Here is a 19,163-nt window from a genome sequence, read left to right on the forward strand (position 1 = left end):
TAATGGAAAATATCTCATTCGGTGGGGAAATCGGGGGGAATAATTATTAAAATGTAGATTACACCAACAGTGGTGTCAAACATGCAGTAGAGCGTTATCGAATATGAATAAGTGTCACTGCTTATGAAAGCTTCAGAACTCTGATTAAAGCACCAGAACAGCTGTGGAGCTTCATGGGCTTCACGGATTTAATAATAAACGCACTTTAATAATACTAGATACCAGACCATACTTCACTTTTATAACATATCTCTATAGAGAATCCTTACCCGTTGATATAAAGGGTTGTCCATTTTGTGGTTCCCTACTTTTTTAAAGAAAAAAACACAGAAACTTCAAATTTAATGGGGAATGTTTATTATCATTCAAAAGAACATTCTTTGGCATTTATTTTTTGAAGATTATCTCTTTCAAATGTTGGCCGCGGCTACGTCTCAGATGATCCATCCGTTGAATCCAATTTTCGATGACTCGTTCGAGCATTTCGAAAGCTAAAAAATTCTACTGGTAACTGCTGAATGACATGCGTGATGTTTTGCTTCAAGACCTGAATCGAAGTGGGATTGCCCGCATAGATTTTAGAATTTACATATCCCCACAGGAAAAAGTCTGTCTTGGTGTAACATCACACGATCTTGGTGGGCAATCGTCCGGCCTAAAACGTGAAATTATCTGCTCACCGAAGTGTTCTCTCAATAAATCCATTGATTGATGCAATGTGTGGAAAGTGGCGCCGTCTTGTTGAAACCCAATGTCGCCGAGATCTCGAGCATCAATTTCATGCATCAAATGGTCGATTATCATGGCGCGATAACGGTCGCCATTGACGGTTACGTTACCACCGGTATCATTTTTGAAGAAATATGGACCCATGATTTCACCGGACCACAAACCACACCAAACCGTTGTCTTTTCTGGATGAAATGACATCTCTTGAATCTCTTCAGATTGCTCTTCGTCCCAAATGTGACAACTTTCCTTTTTTACATGCCTATTGAGCCAAAAATTAACCTCATCGCTGAACAAATTTTGGCTCGAAAACGTCGGATATCCTTGGAGCTTTTCAAGAGACCATGAGCGAAGCGATCAGTTCCTGTGCAAGCTGTATTTTGTACGCTTTCAATTTAAGATCTCGACGTAAAATGCGTCTCTTGGGGCACTTCGGCACCGTTCCTAAATTTGTTAAATCTGACTGAATTTTTATAAAATTTAGATAATTTATGGTAAGAGCCATAGTCGAAAAAGCTGTCTGAATTCGTTTTCTGCAGCTTTTACCATTTGTTTCTCTTTATTTATATTTGAATAATGTTACACAGTGTTTTATATTCCATCCAGATTTTTCTTACCTAAAGCGGTTTATAGAATTCATATTTGAATGCAGCGAAATTAGATAACTGCATACTTTCACTCAACTCATGGAAACCGAAAAACGCAGTCACCCAAATATTTGCCGAAACCACTTTTTCATAAGAGATCGCCGCACGAGCATTAACCCAAATGTGGATAAAAACGGTGACGAATGGCACGGAACTTGGCACCAGTCTCTCCTCCATAATCCATATTGGCGAACAACCATTAATAATAAAAAATTGAAAGTGGCGCACAATGCAAGCGGGCCAACGCAACCGAACAAACAACGAGGCTGCAAATGCAACCAGCTAAAAAATTTGAAATTCATCCAAATCCACATATCACGTGGTTGCGCACGTAGCCTCCAAATCGGAAAAAAAATTAGACATGTGTTACGAGCAAAGGTGCATTCGGTCTGCATATGCTTATCACCGTTATACCGTTACCTATTCGATACACACATGTGTACTCACATACAAACGGCTATTGGTAACGGTAACGCTTTTACTTTCATTGCTCTTCGCCAGACCTTTGCCAACCAGCCGAAATGATCTCATCCAGTGACACACATCGGCAGCGCCACCGCAAACAACAAAATAAATTCGCAGTTGAGTAAATAAAAATTGAAAAAAAAACAACAAAAACAAAAACAAAAATCATTTCAATTACCTAAATTGTTAAATTTTTTATGTTGCTGCCGACACTTATTTGTGCAACAAATTTGTATTGAGTGCGCCGACATAAAAAGTCACTCTGGCAACGCTGCTGGCCGCCTCACCTTGTGTGCAGTCGACTTTCGCAGCTGCTGCGCCAGCGCCCGGCTTATGACGCCAGAATCGACGTCGACGTCGACTTCGCGTTGTGAAACGGGATTGCTGGTGCGAAGAGCGTCGCTCATTCATCACTGCCATATTTAGAGTGCATGCGAATGCCTAGACTGTGAGGTTATGATCTCAGATGTTGTGGATGAATTGCGCATTGGAAAATCAACCGCCAATTACAACGAAAGTAAGTGCAGTTTTGCACACACACACACACACTCACATACAAATAAAAATTCATGTAATTGCGTATATGAACTGTTTATACACTCTTAATGCTGGCAGTTGTGGAGAGCTTTTATGCTGAGTGCAATTTGCCGGGCGTGTTGGCTTCCGTTCAGTTGTCCATTTCCCTCGCCCACAGCCCAAATGGTCAGCAGCGGCCGTAGAGCTAATTGTTTATAAGCTGCCACAAGCGTGTACTCATTTGGTGGTCAAATATGTCTGTCCGTCAATTTGTGGATCCTCACACTTAGCTACTCATTCATTTCAACAGAAATGCTCTAGAAAACTTTTTCACAGTAACGGTTAGAAGAGCTCATGAATCTGAAAATTGGGATAGGTCGTTGACTGAGGGGACAGGAATCCATTCGACTACTTCAAATTCAAGCAAGAAATTTTAAAGAAAAAAATAATAACTAACTAATAGTTTTTAATTTTTAGACCTAACCCCTATTCAGTTAGGGCTTAGTCAACTTTCTGCAATTAGATTTTTGGCCAGATTTACCATTCAAAAACTCAAATGATAAATTACCGTCAAAAATTAAAAAAAAAAATTAAAATACAAATTGGTTTTTATTGACTGCGAGAACTTTATCCCGGTTGGGATTGTCCCAAAAGGTGTCGTGGTCTGTCCAGCATTGGGGACTGCGTTTACTGTACCGACCAGTGGTCGTTGTATCAAACTTTAAGCCCAAGAATCTATTCGGTGCAGCGCCACATTGATTGACTCAGAATCAATTGAGCCAATTGAGTAACCTCTTTCAGCGATATCGCTTTGATCGACCGCTTGGGTGGTCGCTGCTACTGATGGTGCCGCTACGGGAGGCGCATCCTTCAATGCATATGTGTCCCCCTCATCATGTTTGGGCATTATGAATCAATAAAAAATAAAATCCAGGCGCGACGGACCTATAATGGCGACTTCCTGGTCACCGTGTTCACCATGTTAGGTGCGGCCGTTATTATAATTTGACCGGTACACACCGCGGCGCACTGGAAGTCCTTGGGTATCTTGACAGCGATGTCTCTGCTGGTAAGATGGAAAGGGTGATGTGAGCTTGTTCTGCCGAGGTGCCAGTAAACAGTGCCTTCGGTGCCTGGTCAGAAAGTCTGCATTGGGCGCAGCAGTAGCAGCCTACGTTGGCCGGGCGAGCGGCGATTCGTCGGTATTTTCGGGACTGGTTAAGCAAAGGATAGGTCTCACGAACTGCGGTATGAGCATGGTCTCCGAGGGTAAACCTTTTCCTGTCTATTAAGGTAATGGAGAATGTATTGTGAAAGCATAACAATAGCAGCTGTGTATATGACTACATGACAAGCAACGGCACTCAAAGCTCTGACAGCAGGATTCTAGAAGTGGATCTGCTTGTAAGAGCGAGGTCGTCGCCAATGGCGCTGCAAAAGAGCACGCATCAAGCGGAATCCACACAACCGAACTAGAGGATACGATCAGGAGGCTAACAGAAGCAATGGTTTTTAATTTCGTCAACTGTGAAGAAATTATTATTGATTGAAATGGTGGCAAATTTAAATTAAAAAAGGTGTATCATCGTTGACAGCAGAACTTCTTACAGGATCATCAAAAGTAAAAAAGAAAAAAATGCGGAGGAATCACACTTAGATTGTCATGTTTAGTCCTTTCTGAAACCAGACGAAAAAACTCCACGGTTGAGTAGTTCGCGAGAAATCTTGACAACCGACTTTGAAAACACAGTTTCGAGGAAAACGCATTTAAAATTTTAAGTGACTATATAGCTGATCTCAAGCGCGCAACTTTTCAGTGCTTTATCTCCAAAACTACTACTCGGATGAACTTGAGAATTTAGGAGAATATTCTAGAGATGTTATGGAATTAAATAAGACAATAAACAAATATTTTTTGGAGCCGTGAATCGCATGTTACCCTTAATACGTTGTGCCTAATTATAAGCCCACCACTGTGTATATTAGTAATTGGATTTTGAACAAATATATACGTCTATATATGGTAAAATAACTATCTGCACAACTTACAAATATACAAATAATAGATGGGGCGGGCGATAAATATTTAGCAAAAAGCAATTAATGGCAAATATTTCGAATTCTTTAGTTTTTATGGCAATTAATTATTACGAGCCGCTTTAAAGCCCATAAAACCGCCGAATTAAATCCTTGCTATCTCACTAACACACACTAACACACTAATGCATACGCATCCTCTCGCTTAATAATCTGCTTATTTTTACAATGCCGACCCAGCAGGGAATACGCGATTGGACATGCAGCGCAGCAACAACAATAAAATCATGCATTATTATGTCTTTTTATTGAACGCCCGAATGTATGGCTTGCCATTGTTGTTATTGTTTCTGCTTTCCTTTTCCACTTCGCCGCTGCCGATAGCACTTAAATCATCAACGATTCGTTGACCTATGGCAACAGCTGCGCGTCTTTACCGCGAGTGACAGCGCGCCACAAAAACTGCAGCGCTGGTGAGGCGGGGCCGTGGCAGGGGCTCGCTTGGGTCCGCGAGGTGGTGGTGGGGTGCTAAGTAGCGTATGTGATTTGTGGGTTAGGAACTGGCGCATGCATGGCTTATTTGTGGACACATTGGCACATCGGATTACTGGCGCGCTTTGCTGGCTCTGCTACGGCTTGTTTTCGCCTCGACTGGTTCTCACATCGCTTGGCTGCTGTCACCACTGTTGCGTTTGTCGGCTTCCATGTGCCAAACGGTGGCCTCCTGCCTTCTCGCCACGCGTACGAGTATCGAGTTCAAAAGTTACCAGCAGCGATTGCTTTTGTTGTTTTCGTGTGTGTGTGTGTGTGTGTGTGTATGTGTGTGTGCTTGCGTGTTTGATGGGTTGGTCATCAAACGGCCTTGTGCCACTGTGCCAAAGCACCAGATTTTGCTCTCATGTTGCCTTTGTGTGTTCGTTTACTTTGTTTTTGTGCTTTGTCAGTATGTTTGGCGCTCGTTGTCACCGATTTGCTGCCCAAGCAGCGCACTACTTTCGTGCACCGTTGTTGGTAAGTGCTGGTTGATGGGCACATATGGATGAGTGGTGCCTATGAGGGGTATCTTGCACAATGACTTGTTGATGGCGGCCCTTCGATACACGCCAACTTCATCGTTTTGTTTACAATTATGCGCTTTCGATTACGAATTTATCATTGACAGCGCCAATGGTGGTCTTACAACTCCCTCCGTCGCCGCCGCTCACCTCACGAGTGAAAATCGAAACGAAATTACTTGAATTATTGTCTTTGGGGGTTACTACTTCCGCCACTCGTTTCGTCGTGTCCTTTCGCGTGGAGTTCATTGAACCGTGCTGCATTTTGAAGTTGTTTTCTGGTCACATTAAGCGAAGGACCAAAGGAAATACGCAACGCCGCAGACAACAGCCGCGAACAATGCACTTTGCAATGCTCACGCACACACACACACACGGTTGTGGCTCTGTACAACATATCGATTTTCCTTTAATTGCTTTTGAAGCATTTAGCCCATTAACAAGTAAGGAAGCCGCAAGTGTAACGCGTGTGGCAGTGCTACGAGGACTTAAGCCGCACATTCCTTCGCAACGCGGTCATACGAAAGAGCAATTGAGGCATTTCGTAATAAAACACAGTTTGTTTACATAGAAAACGATGGCCTCAACAAAGCGTGACAAACTTATGTGTGTTTTACGTAGGTTTTCTCCTTTGTAGGAATTTATGTCTAGTAAGTAAAGGGTTTCGTTTCTTCTATAGCTAATACTTGGCAAGAAGCATTTAGTGTTTGAACAGAAGTAGCGGCTTATGGCCACTTATCTTATCTGCTTAAGCACCCGAACTGATAGCTTATGCAGGGACGGGAAAGTTCCTAGACACAATCAGTAACGTAACGGACAACGCCATAAGGGTCATGCGCCGATGGGCGATATTGGCCAACTTAGTGGTAAGTAGCGATAAGACAGATATGGTAATCCTTAGAAGGAGGTACAAAAACCCGCCATGGAAATCCCTGAGCCCCAGCGGGCTTGAATTAGCAATTAAGGAGCATATCAAGTACTTGAGAGTTTGTTTGGAAAGAAAAAATTATGTGGAAACTCAATGTAGAAGAAAGAGTGAAAAATAATAGTGGTCCCCTATATGCATGTAAGAAGATGTCATGGTCTACACGGACACAAATAACTACTCCAACAGATGCACTAGAAAGTTTTCTTAATCTACCAACAATCGACATTACAGTAAAAAGCTCTGTGGCAAGTCAGCTGCAAGATTGGCTTCGCAAGGTGAATTCTCTGAAGGTCCCTTTCGGAATACTGCAGATAACACATAAAGAAGATCAAATCCCCGTCACAGAATGTCCTTAGAAGCAGGGAGGCAGTAGAAAGCGGTTAAAGGAAACGACATAGTTGATAAGATTGCCAAAAGTGCCACTCGTCTGGCTTCTCCGAACCAGTACAGGAAATACGGAAGTCACTAAAAACGATATACGATGAAATTTCCGAAAGGACTGCAGGATGAAATGTTGTTTTTTCTAGATGAAATGGCAGCTCTTGAATCTCTTCATGTTGCTCTTCGTTCCAAATGCGGCAATTTGGCTTGTTTAGATACCCGTTGAGCCAGAGATGGGCCTTAACGCTGAAAAAAATTTGGCTCGAAGACGTCGGATCTTCTTGGATATCGCTTGAGAAGTTTTCAATTCTTGCACAAGCTGTATTTTGTACGCTTTTAATTTAAGATCTCGACATAAAATGCACCAAATGGTTCCATACGTCAGTCCACGTTCCTACGAACGGCGACGAATCGACTCTCTACGGTCTTGATGTAGACTCTCAGCTACTACTTACGCGTGATCTGTCAAAAAAGGTCATTGAAAAAAGTACCTCTACTTGGATCAGTACACCTGGTACTGTTCCATATATTACACTCCTAATACTCATCATTGAGCCTCAACTGAAATTGGTGAAAACCGCGAATGCCAGATTCGACGAACTCGTGACACCGTAGATGCCATATAATTCGAAAATAAGCAACTGCAGTTTTATCATCTTTCCAATTAAAATGCGCTAGATAGAAGTCAATTTCACTCAATATCTTATCAGTTTGTGTTTTATGAATGAAGCAGGCAGCGATAAATGCAAAAGTTTTCAATTATTTCCCGAATGTGTCAACATCGTTAACACCTCATTGCCACCACCAATTATCGCAATAATGGGTTAACCACCAATATGTTGTTGTTGTTTTTGTAACGGTTGATGTGGCGCTCGTATCGCATTTACCGCAGAGTGATCACTTTTTCATGCTTTCCTCTCTCCCTTTCCCAGCCGCTCTCACTGATTGACGGCTATACGTCAGCAATGCAGTTCTTTGTTGTTTTTATATTGTTTATTAGAAAATTTTACGATCCATCGATTCGGTTGAGGGTGATACTCACGACAAGTTGCATTAATTGCTTCGCGCTCGTGTATAAAAGCTTCGGTGACGATTAGTTCGTGGTTTTGTGTCCGTATGTGTGTGTTTGTATGTGTGTAGAGTGGCATTTGTTTACTCAGTTTATTAATTGTGTTGTTTTTCTATTATTTATTATCGCCGAGATAAGATTTCATTAATTCTTAATTGTCCAGTGGAACTTGTTATGCAAACACCTGTTAGCGGGGAATTTGTATTTCATATATACTGTTATTTGATCAGACTAAGAAGAGCAAATTAATTATGTATTATATATGTACATAATACTCCCAGATATCAAGTTCATAATGTTAAAAAGATTCTACTTTTTTGTGTTCTTGATCATTCTTTCGATTATTTCAAAAGTCGAGTTGTTGTGGCAAACTTTACTATTGAAGCATCGCTAAGGGGTTACCTCATTGGTAGAAGGTCTGGGCTAAAGAGTTTCGTTGTTATAGTAGACTCTGATGCTTAATTTTAGGAATAGGTTTGTTCCAATACCAGAAATGTATTCCTTGAAAAATTGGTAGAGGCTGTAAGCCCTGCGCTGTAATAATGTAAGCAATTATTTGTTAAGCTGGCAATTTAAAAATATTCTGGGCACATTTAAGACTTGTAGCCACTTTCGAGTTGTGGATCTAGGTTGTTCATCTGATGTCTCTATATTCTTGATATTTTTAAGGTCTTGTAGCACCTGTTTGTGTAGGCTAGCGAACTTCTATCTCTATTTGCTGATAAATCATTTTCGTTAAATTGTGGATGAAGAGTCGTGGTTTCAATTCACTCAACTTTGCTAGATACTGAAACACACATTGTGACAAAAAAGTACCCGGAAATTGTAAATAAAACGCAAAATATTTAATTATTCATCAATATGTATTTTGTCGCCCTCAATGTAATCCCCTCCAGATGTAAAACCTTTATGCTTACGATTTTTCTAATCCCAAGTTCGTACGCATTTTTTGGGATGGCCTTTAATTCCATCGGCGAATTTTGTTTCATCTCTTCGATCGACAGAAAACGGATTTCATTTCGAAGATTGTTTACATGTTTGCATGTCAAACTCATAAATCCTTGTCTCATCGACAGTTATAATGCTCTGAATGAATGTGTAATCTGAGTTCGCACGATCAAACATGTCTAAAGAGACCTGTTAACGGTAGACTTTTTGAAAAAATTCAGCTTCATCGGGACGAGTCGAGCAAGAACGCGTTTCATACCCAACATATCAACCAAAATCATTCAAACGAACTCCCAAGAGATGTCGAGCTCTGTTGCTACATATTTCTCTAACACATGCCCCTGACAATTCTCAAGCACCATATCCTTCACTCTTTTAATATTTTCATCAGTTGAAAAAGTTGAAGGTCGTCCAGAACAAAGCATATTTTCAACGATCTCTCGGCTGATTAAAATGAATCACCGCCTTTTCCAACATTCGAACCGATCCCGCACACGAAATTTGGTCAGAAATACAAAATTTTAGACAAATTCTTTGTTCGTTATTTTGATCCATTGTAAAAATCGCAACGCGCTGTTGAGGTGTACCGACTTAAGCAGCTGCTGTAAACAAACTGATTGACAGATCGCGCTCATATTTGGCATAGTCATTAAAAACAACCCCACCAACTCAGCAAAATACTTTTTTTTGAAATATCATTTACCGGAGAAATTTTTTGTCACAATGTATTTCATATACTTAGTGGTCTCAGATTTTTAGATTTTCTTTGACAATGTTTTCTATCTCTTTATATTAATATTACGTTTATTTTAGGCACATTCCAAAGGCCAAAGCAACCGTCATTGCGGACACACCCGAACTGAAGCGAATAGCAGAGAACACAAAAATCCAATCGAATGTGAAGTATCACGAAGACTTTGAAAAATCTAAAGGCAAATTTACACAGGTCAGTGAAATGCAACGAAAAAAGCTGTGAAAGCAGCACAACACTAATTTTAAAATGGATTTTTTGGTAAAAAAAAGATGACGCTTAAATTATGCCAAGTGGTAACATATTGCATTTCTAAGCATAATTGCTTAAACAGTTGAAATAAATATTAAAAATTTTTCCTTGCTGAAATGCGCAAAATTCAATGTGTTTCGAAACATTCGCACACAATTAAAGTCCAATTGATTGCTTGTATAACTTTCAAAAATTATTTTATTTATTTGCAAACAATATTTGAGCACACATATTTATGTACATATATTTATATATTGCCAACAGGTCGCCGACGATCCCGAAACATTACGAATCAAGCAGAATACAAAAATCATTTCGAACATTGCGTATCATGGCGACTTGGAGAAGAAGGCAGCCATGGAGAAGCAGCGCGAAGCAGCTGAGATCGCCGACGTCCGAGGTATGTGATGCTTCACTATTTGCCGTAAACAAGCAATGTGTTGTATATTTATTTATAATTATGAAAAGTGTGCACCCGGCTTTGCGCCTGCCTCAGTCTGATTCATTTTATGTGCTCACATTATGCTCGTTAGTGTACAAATTTAAGCTTTTTCATTAATTATTCCATACATAACTGCCGCATTGTGTTTGGATCATCGAACTAAAACTGTACAGTAGACTAGAGCTAATTGTAAATTGATTTTTGATAAAAATTTTTATTTAAATTTAATCTCCTAAAATGGTTATGGCTCTCTCTGGTACAAAGAAATACATATGTACATACTCAAATACAATCTTAGTTTGTAGCACAGTGTAGTTTTTTTTAGGATGAAAATAGTGGCTATGATGAAAATAATGAAAGAAGAAAAATTTTAAGGCATTTTTGTAGTTTAGTATATCATACTTTCATAGATTAATCTTATTACTTTTAATTAAAGGATAGTCGAAAAAGTCTTTTCGTATTTCTAATCAAACTTCAACTTATTTTTTTATATTTATAATGAACTTTAATGAACCAAATATGTACCATTTTGATCAACCACTTTTTGCCATTTTGCCGTTAGAGACATTATTCCATCAGTGTAAAACTTTTCTGGTATCTCAGCGCAAAACTGCAACAAGTAATTTTCACAGGCTTCTCTTGAAGCCAACTTTACTCCATTAAGGGAGTTCTGCATTGACCGAAACAAATGATAGTCCGATGGTGTAAGGTCAGGGCTATATGTTGGATGCATCAAAACTTCCCAGCCAAGTTCTACCAGTTATTGCCGAGTCATCAAAGATGTGTGTGCTGTAGCGTTGTCCTGATGGAAAACGAAGCCCTTTGTGTTGATCAGTTCTGGTCGTGGTGATCGATTGCTTACTTCAATCTCATCAGTTGTTGACAGTAAAATGTAGAATCAATCGTTCGACCAGGCTGGAGCAGCTCATAGTGGCTGATTCCTTTCCAATCCCACCAAACAGTCACCTCTCGAGGCGTCAATTCTGGATTTCCGAGCATTTGTTGACCTTCACCAGGCTTGGACCATGATCTTTTTCGCACATTATTGTCGTATTTGATCCACTTTTCGTCTTCTGTTACCATTCGCTTCAGAAATGGTTCGATTTCATTTCGTTTCAGCAAAGAAGAAGGAGATGTTATTTCGGTTCATTAAAGTTTTCAGAGACAATTCATGTGGTACCCAAACATCGAGCTTCTTTTTTTAGACAGGTTCGAGCTTCTTTTTTAAATAGTTCAAAACAGTTTTGTGATAAATGTTAAGTTCCTTAACGATGTCATGGCTGTCATATGGTTAATCTTTGCCATCATTTCATCGACTTTTTCAACGATAGGTCGACCAAAGTGAGGTGTCTTTCACACATAGAAATTTCCAGAACGGAAGCGAGCGAGCCATTGTTGTGCTACGCGAACTGATACAGCATCGTCTCCGTAAACTTCACAAATTTCATTGGTGGCTTGCGTGGCATTCTTCCTTTTTTTATACAAAAATTTCAAAATAAAGCGAATTTCTTCATTATTTTTACTCATTTTTGAACAGCTGTAACTTTTTTTCAATTTCCCGAATTATTATTTTTTTTTGCTTAAATTCTTTAGATGCCGTTGCATTATCTATTGACAAAATACGAAAAGACTTTATCTACTACCAAAATTTTATTTTATAAACTGTTTAATGCCTAATTAGCATGGCAAAGCAGAAATAATATTCAAAACATAATTATTCGTTACACTTGAGGTAACTTGTGGTTCATAGAGCCTGTCATATTGTACTCACTGCATTTAAAGTATCAAAACTCATACAATGCAACAACAATACACCCACATACATACTTACTTATTTAAACGAGTGCTAGACACACATTAAATTGTTATACAGTTACGAAACACTTGTTCATTTTTATTTGCTTTTTTGTTTCATTTTTACATCTGTGACATCGTGCATGTGTTGTCTGTTTACGTTTTCATTTTGTGGTGGCTAAAAAATGAAAAAAAACACACACAAAACAAAATACACAAACAACTTAATGCGCCAAACGACATTGCGAACACTGTACATACATACACACGCACACGCTCGTGCAATCATCACTGCCTGCGCGACAATTATTAACCCTTCATTGACGGCACCTGAACACAACCACCCATCTTGTGCACCCTCATCAACACACTCATTGCAAATCGCATTTGAAAACTGCATCCAACAACAAACACAAAAACGAATTGAAAATTGTGTGAAAAAATGCACGACTTTGCGCTTTAAAAAAAATTCAGAGGAAACGGAGTATTTCTCTGAAACATTGGCTGCCGAACAGTTCTCACAATATGCTCCCACACCACCAACAGCAGCAGCTGCAGCGGCCGCCGCCACACTGCCACCGCCACCGATACAGCACCAGCCCCTCAACACGGCCGCCATAGTGTCCAGCACTCAGGCAGCTGCCAGCAGCGGCAGTACACACATTTACAATAGCCAGCAACACCAGCAGCAGCAGGCGCTGCAGCAGCAGCACACTCAAAGTCACAATCACAGACAGCAAACACTGCAATCACAACAGCTACAGCAGCAACAACAACAGCAAGCACAGCTGCACAAGCAGAACACACATGCACACTATCAGGCGCCGCCGCCAGCACAGCAACAACATCAAAATTATCAGGCACAACAGCAGGCATCACAACAACACTACCAACACCATCCACACCACCACCTACAACAACATGCACAACATGGCCAACAACACGAACAATACCAACATTACCAGCAGCCACAGGCGCTACGCCAACAATATCACCAGCAACAACAGCAATTGTTGCAACAGCAACAGCAACAACACCACCACCAACAACAGCAGCAACAACAAATGCTGCAACAGCAACAGCAACAACCCATTAAACAAACATCACATTTGTATCCAACAGCGGCAGCAAATCAACCAATCCAGCCGCACCAACAACAACAACAGCAGCAATCGTCAAACACGTACAATCAATTGCGTTCGGCAATTCTGCACAACTCCCATCATCCAACTGGTGGCGCACAAGCCGCGCACCTCAACGAGAATGTGGCCAGCGCCGGCGGCGGCGGGGGCGGCTATGGCAGCGGGACCAACAGCGCCGCCTATGACCAGTATGACAACTACACGAGCGCCGCCACGGCCAACAGCAGCAACAATAGCAACAATAACCATTTGAGTTATCAACAACAACAACAACAGCAGCAGCAGCAGCCACAGAAGACCGCCTCGTATCACAGCAACAGCAACGCGGTCAGCGCCGCCAACGCCAACAACGGTGCCGTCGCCGGCACTGGGCACGGCGGTGGTCCGCAAGCGACCCAGCAAATCTACGCCAGTAACAACTACAACAGTCACTTCTCGTCAAGCACATCGTTGGGCGGTGCACCAGGCGGGCTGACGCATCACAACAGCAACGGCGCCGTCAGCACCGGCGCGGCCATAGGCGGCAGCAACAGCAATCACAGTCACCCAAGTGTCGGCAGCGGCGGCCTGGTGAATAACGGCAGTGCAACAGCCGGCGCGGTGAACAGCATCGGAAAGATTGCCGACTACGATCCGTTGACCGATGGGCCACGCCCCATGCCCAACACCGGCCGACCCAGTACAACGCTCATATACAGCTCGGACAGTCGTGGTTCGGGTGAGTGTAGGCTAGTGCCCGTCGTGGCTAATCATTTCAAATGAACTAAATATGTAAAGTACACGCCCTGTTTGGTTGTAAATAATAACGGTAGTATACTATTGTAAACTGTAAATGGGGAGTTTGAAGCATTTCGAACATTTTGTGCGTTTGTCGTCTGCCCTAAGCAAATTGTTTCATGGTCATTCCTAAACATGAGTCCCGTTTATCGCTAAGCGCGCTTCTTGTGTTCTTTACGTTGTCGCCTAGTAACGTTCTTACGATATTTAATGCAGTGCCATGTGGTTTTAATTAATTCTATTTCTTTGCACTGTAGTGAACAATGCCTATCCGAAGCGCATCGGCTCCATAGCTGACATAGACCCTGCTAACGGCATTTATAGCTCCTTGGCCAGTGAGACGGCATCGCATCACCAATTGCATCAGCAACAGTCGCAACAACAACATCAGCAGCAACAGCAACAACAACAACAGCAATTATTGCATCAACAGCAGCAACAACGGGCGCTTCAGCAGCAGCAACAACAACAACAGCAACAGTATTATCAACAAATGATGCAACAGCAACAATCGAAGTCAAATCTGGTAAGTTTACGATAGACTGAAATTGATTTTCAAGTTAGTGCGTTCTCAGTGCCTCATATATATGCATGCGTTGAGGGTTCAGTGTCAATGTTATAGGTATCTTAAGTAGAGCTTCCTCTGTAGTCGAATTTATTTCATACAATTTCGTTCGGCTGAGAAATACTCTTTAATATTTTTTCTAGAAAGAGAGAGAGAGAGTTTTTGGAAATATGCGATTCTTCAATTTGCATTTAGTATGTGTTAAACTAATTCTCATAATTCAATCTCAAATCTGAATAGTTAAATCTTCTTAATTAATAAGTATTTTTTCAATTATCTACCAAGCTTACCAAGGAAACATTGATCTAATTAGCCAATCTCTCCGCCGTAATATATTTTCAATTCTACAAGCTTATGCTTGCGATTTTAGGTGAGCAAATAACCCCACGTAGCTTTCTCAAAGTAATAAAAAAGTTGCTTCCAAACATAGTAAAAAAGCTCACTTGAATTTTTTGTTTGACGAAAATTATCAAATCTTGCTTTAGGGATCCATTGAAAACTTCTTTTTTTGCGCAGTTTTTCCTAAAACAGACTTTATCAAAAGTCTTGTAGAACTAACCTAAAATATTTTCAATAGCTTGTAGCAGCTTATTTCGTCTATTAGAAACTAAAAACTATAAAATTTTTCTACAAATAAATAATATTGTTTTTTATTTTTTCTTTTGCCAGCGTGTGTATCGCGCACTGTACGATTATGAGGCCCAGGACACCGATGAAGTGAGCTTCCGCGAAGGCGACGTTATCTTTGAGGTGGAGTCAGCCGATTCCGGTTGGATGACCGGACGCGTCGAACGTACTGGCAAGACCGGAATGCTGCCCGCCAACTATGTGGAACAAGCCGTTATATAATAGGGAATGTTATATTATTGTTGTTGTCATCATCAATTTGTTGTAATACTAATTTGTATCCTTTATTTGGTAGTCGTCTTAATATTCTTCATTAACATATTTATAGCTGATAGCAATAATGATTATGATGCCGATCATTTGAAGAATTTCGATGATGATAACTACCACAGCCACAATCACCACCACCACCACAACCATCATAATCATTATCATGAGCCACACAGCCCTAGGGACATGAAATCCACTAATCCACAAAAGCCAAGCAATCAGCCACAAGTCGAGACTGATTTTTATTATTATTTCAATCATGTCTTTTGATTTCCATACGATATCCATATCGCCAAACGAATTTCACTTGCACCCACTACATGCATATATACATGTGTGTGTGTGTATGTATTGTGTTGCAAAATTTGGATTGCTCCACTTTCGAACAGCGAAAGTGCATTGTGTTGGTCCCTAGGCTGCATGCGGCCGAACTTATTCAATAATTAATTAAATGCTCCTAACGGGAGTTAAAGCAGACGTTTGTTGTGAGAGTAGTAAGATAAATGCAAATGCAAAGCGTCGCCACAACGCCGCAATTATTGTTGTTAAAAACAAACAAAATGATAAAGAAAAGCAAAAAACATAAACTAAATTAAACACTTTTATTAAAAAAGAAAAAAAAAACAAAAACTCATTAACACAACCATTTTGAATTGAAAGGAATTTGCAGATGATAATGTTTGTTATATCACAACTTAGATATATACGTTTACATATATTATAAATATACATACATGCATATATTATATAAAATTTATATAGTACGTATATACACAAACAAAATACAATAAACACTGGCATACAATGTAATTAAATTTAATTAGTAAAGAAATAAAAAAATCTTTCAATAAAAATCACAAACCGAATGCAAAAGTGTTAAAAGCGAAATTGCTACTACGATTACGAGCACTTTATATGTTTATGGCTGAATTCAGGCAATCTGAGCGGATTAGTGTTGGTTTTTACGCTGCGAAGAGTTCATAAAAATCGAATTTTTTGGGTTTATTTGACTTTCTGATTTGCAAAAGCGCTTGCAATCGTTTTTTTTTTGTCAAATCTTCCAACGAATTTATTGCTTTAAAGTTTTGTAGCAGGAAAATTCTTAAAGCGTGCGAATTTTTTTTTTTTGTTATTTTATTTAAAGTGTCTGCGTTTGAATAATTAGTTGGCTACAACAAATCATTGTGAATTAAATATGATAATAAAGCTGCAACAATTGGCATCGTGAATTAAATATTTTATACGCGCCACAGTGAAGACGGTGAATACAGTGTGCTACAAAGTGGCAACACATATTTTCTAAAATTCGTACGGAATACATTGTGGTCAAAACATTTGCAACCATAATGAATTTTTTATTTAAAAACATTTTTTAACTTTTGATAAAGTATTCCTTTATTCATGAAAAAAAACATTAATTCATTTGCTTATAGTGGTAAAAAGGCATTAAAAGAGGTGAAAAACGCATGAAGTTTCATTAATTATGTGGAATGCGATTACCGTTATAATTAGCGTTTTGTTAAGTAGCAAAATAATAAAAAATACAACAAATATCAGTTGCAAATGTTTTGAATACTTGATTTCATATTCTCCAAAATATTGCTTTGTTTTTCTTATAGGCTAAAATGACAATTTTAACAGTCCATACCATATGTGACAAATACAACAACTAAAGCTTGGAAAAAAGAAAAGCAAAGAACACAAACATTTCTTTAACAACAAAAAATGGTAGAAACAAACATTTGATTTTGGTTGCAAATATTTTGACCACCACTGTATGCCACTTTGCTTGTTTTTTTTCAATTACTATTTTTGTTCAAAGTATAAGTTTTTAATAAAAAAAAATACAAATTAAAATAAAAATTTATAATTTTACCATTTTTTATATATAATTAATATATATATTTTATAAACAACGTAAAATAAATTTTATAGTTTTATCATTTTTTATATTTTTATGTATGGATGTTTTTTCTTCTATTATTGTTATATATGTACATATGTATGTATATATTTTTTATAAACATTTTTTGTATATCATATAAGTATGTAGTTTTTCTTTTATAAATATTTTTTTTACTTTTATTTTATAATTTATATTATAATTTTTATTTTTATATAATATGTTTTATTTTAAACACGTTTTATTGAAATATCGTTTCCGACTGTGTATTTTACATTTTTATTTTTTTAGCACACTGTATTCATTGTGACGCAGGAATATTATATATTACAAGTATTAGTATATAAAAAATGGTATTGAAAGTCTGAATAGCGGAAAATAATAATGAAATTAAGCTTAGGTATTTAGGAATAAGCTTGAAAAGGCTTAAAATGGAAAAATAAGTGGTTTCAGTCACTTGTTTACTAGATTTCAGTTGCCTAAAATAAACAGTTAAATATTTTCAAACAAATATGAATATTTCCAAGACAACAGCTTAATTAATATGTGTCCTGCGAACCCTACACATCTGACACCCTTTTCGCTTTGGTCCTACCCCGTCGAAACAGGGTGTTTCCTGGGCCTACCGTTGGATGATGTTGATGACAACTTAACTAATTCTTGCCATCCTAAAGGGGATTAGGTACCCCTCACAGCAGCAACAACAATAACAACTAACTCCCTTTATTGTTTTATTAAATTCTTTTGATTTATATTTTAATTTCAACATAATTTTTGCTTCGTTTCCATTCAGGATGCTTGTGCATTTACGAAAGTTTTTGAATAAAGTACGTTGTGTAGAAACAATCAACTTTATATACCCAAAAAGTGTATGTAATGAATTCGGCGGACTGCATAAAAAGAACTATTTATAAAAACTAGGACATATTATGGCGGATATGTGCCGTAAATTAGGCGCATTTAACCTTAAAACAGATAAAAGCATTTAGCTGAAGGACATTCAATCGATTTTGCAATACTGACTCGATACTCTAACACTTAGGTTAGTCAATATACTATATTATAAATACATATGTATACATACATAAGTATATAATGCTATAGATATCAACTAAATATTGGCCAATAAATGAATGTGGCCGCAAACAATTTGAATAGAATAACAACCAACTGCTTTTTATACTCTAAAACAATAACGATTATCTAAGTAATAACCGGTTATCATGTGATGCCTCTAGTGACGCCCATTGGACTGAGTATTTACAGATTTAGCTACTCTTGTGTTTTTACAAAAACTTAGTAAATCATTAGAAAATTCGATGAGTGATGTTTGTGCGGAAAATTTTGATAGCAACGAAGGCGTATACTAATTTATAATAGATAGGACTAATTCTTACAATAAAAACAAGAAAAACATTGAAAGGATCTGATTACTAACAATTAAATCCCTAAAGTGCCTTTTATTTGCAGCAACCTTGAATAATGCTTAACTATACGTAGTCATTCATACATAAATAAATACATACTATACATACGTACATACATATATACATACGTACATACATATGTATGTTCATATCGTCATCTAAAATGCAAAAAAAGTAAAATCACTCTTCATAAGTTTACTGGCGAATGAAAAACGTTTAATAGAAACGAAATTTTAAGCTTTGGTTATAAAGTGATTATATATTGGTTATATTATTGGTTGGCGGAAGCTTAAAATTTTATTTATTGTATATGTAATATGTTGCAGTCAATCGTAAGCAATAAAAATTTTGATTTTTTTGTTGTTTTGCATTTTAGTTGACGATATACATATGCATTAATCATTGCTTGAATACGTACATAACATACATAAATAAATA

The 19,163-nt window shown here is 38.4% G+C and overlaps 1 protein-coding gene across 5 annotated transcripts in view; it reads left to right on the top strand.

Annotated features, from left to right (window-relative positions):
- LOC126763686 (LIM and SH3 domain protein Lasp) overlaps nt 1–16,283 on the top strand; it is a 62,136-nt gene extending 45,853 nt beyond the window's left edge. Inside the window, exons 3-7 of one of the 5 annotated variants that reach the window (XM_050481422.1) lie at nt 9,589–9,721; nt 10,043–10,178; nt 12,489–13,874; nt 14,191–14,459; nt 15,168–16,283. In XM_050481422.1, coding sequence (XP_050337379.1) covers nt 9,589–9,721; nt 10,043–10,178; nt 12,489–13,874; nt 14,191–14,459; nt 15,168–15,347 — 2,104 coding nt within the window. In that variant the 3' untranslated portion in view covers nt 15,348–16,283. The remainder of the gene's footprint in view (nt 1–9,588; nt 9,722–10,042; nt 10,179–12,488; nt 13,875–14,190; nt 14,460–15,167) is intronic. The other 4 variants (XM_050481423.1, XM_050481424.1, XM_050481425.1 and 1 more) reach the window with 4 other exon arrangements.
- Nucleotides 16,284–19,163: the final 2,880 nt, after the last annotated feature.

The sequence above is a fragment of the Bactrocera neohumeralis genome, chromosome 6 (assembly GCF_024586455.1).
Source record: "Bactrocera neohumeralis isolate Rockhampton chromosome 6, APGP_CSIRO_Bneo_wtdbg2-racon-allhic-juicebox.fasta_v2, whole genome shotgun sequence".
In the NCBI taxonomy this organism is placed as follows: Eukaryota; Metazoa; Arthropoda; class Insecta; order Diptera; family Tephritidae; genus Bactrocera; species Bactrocera neohumeralis.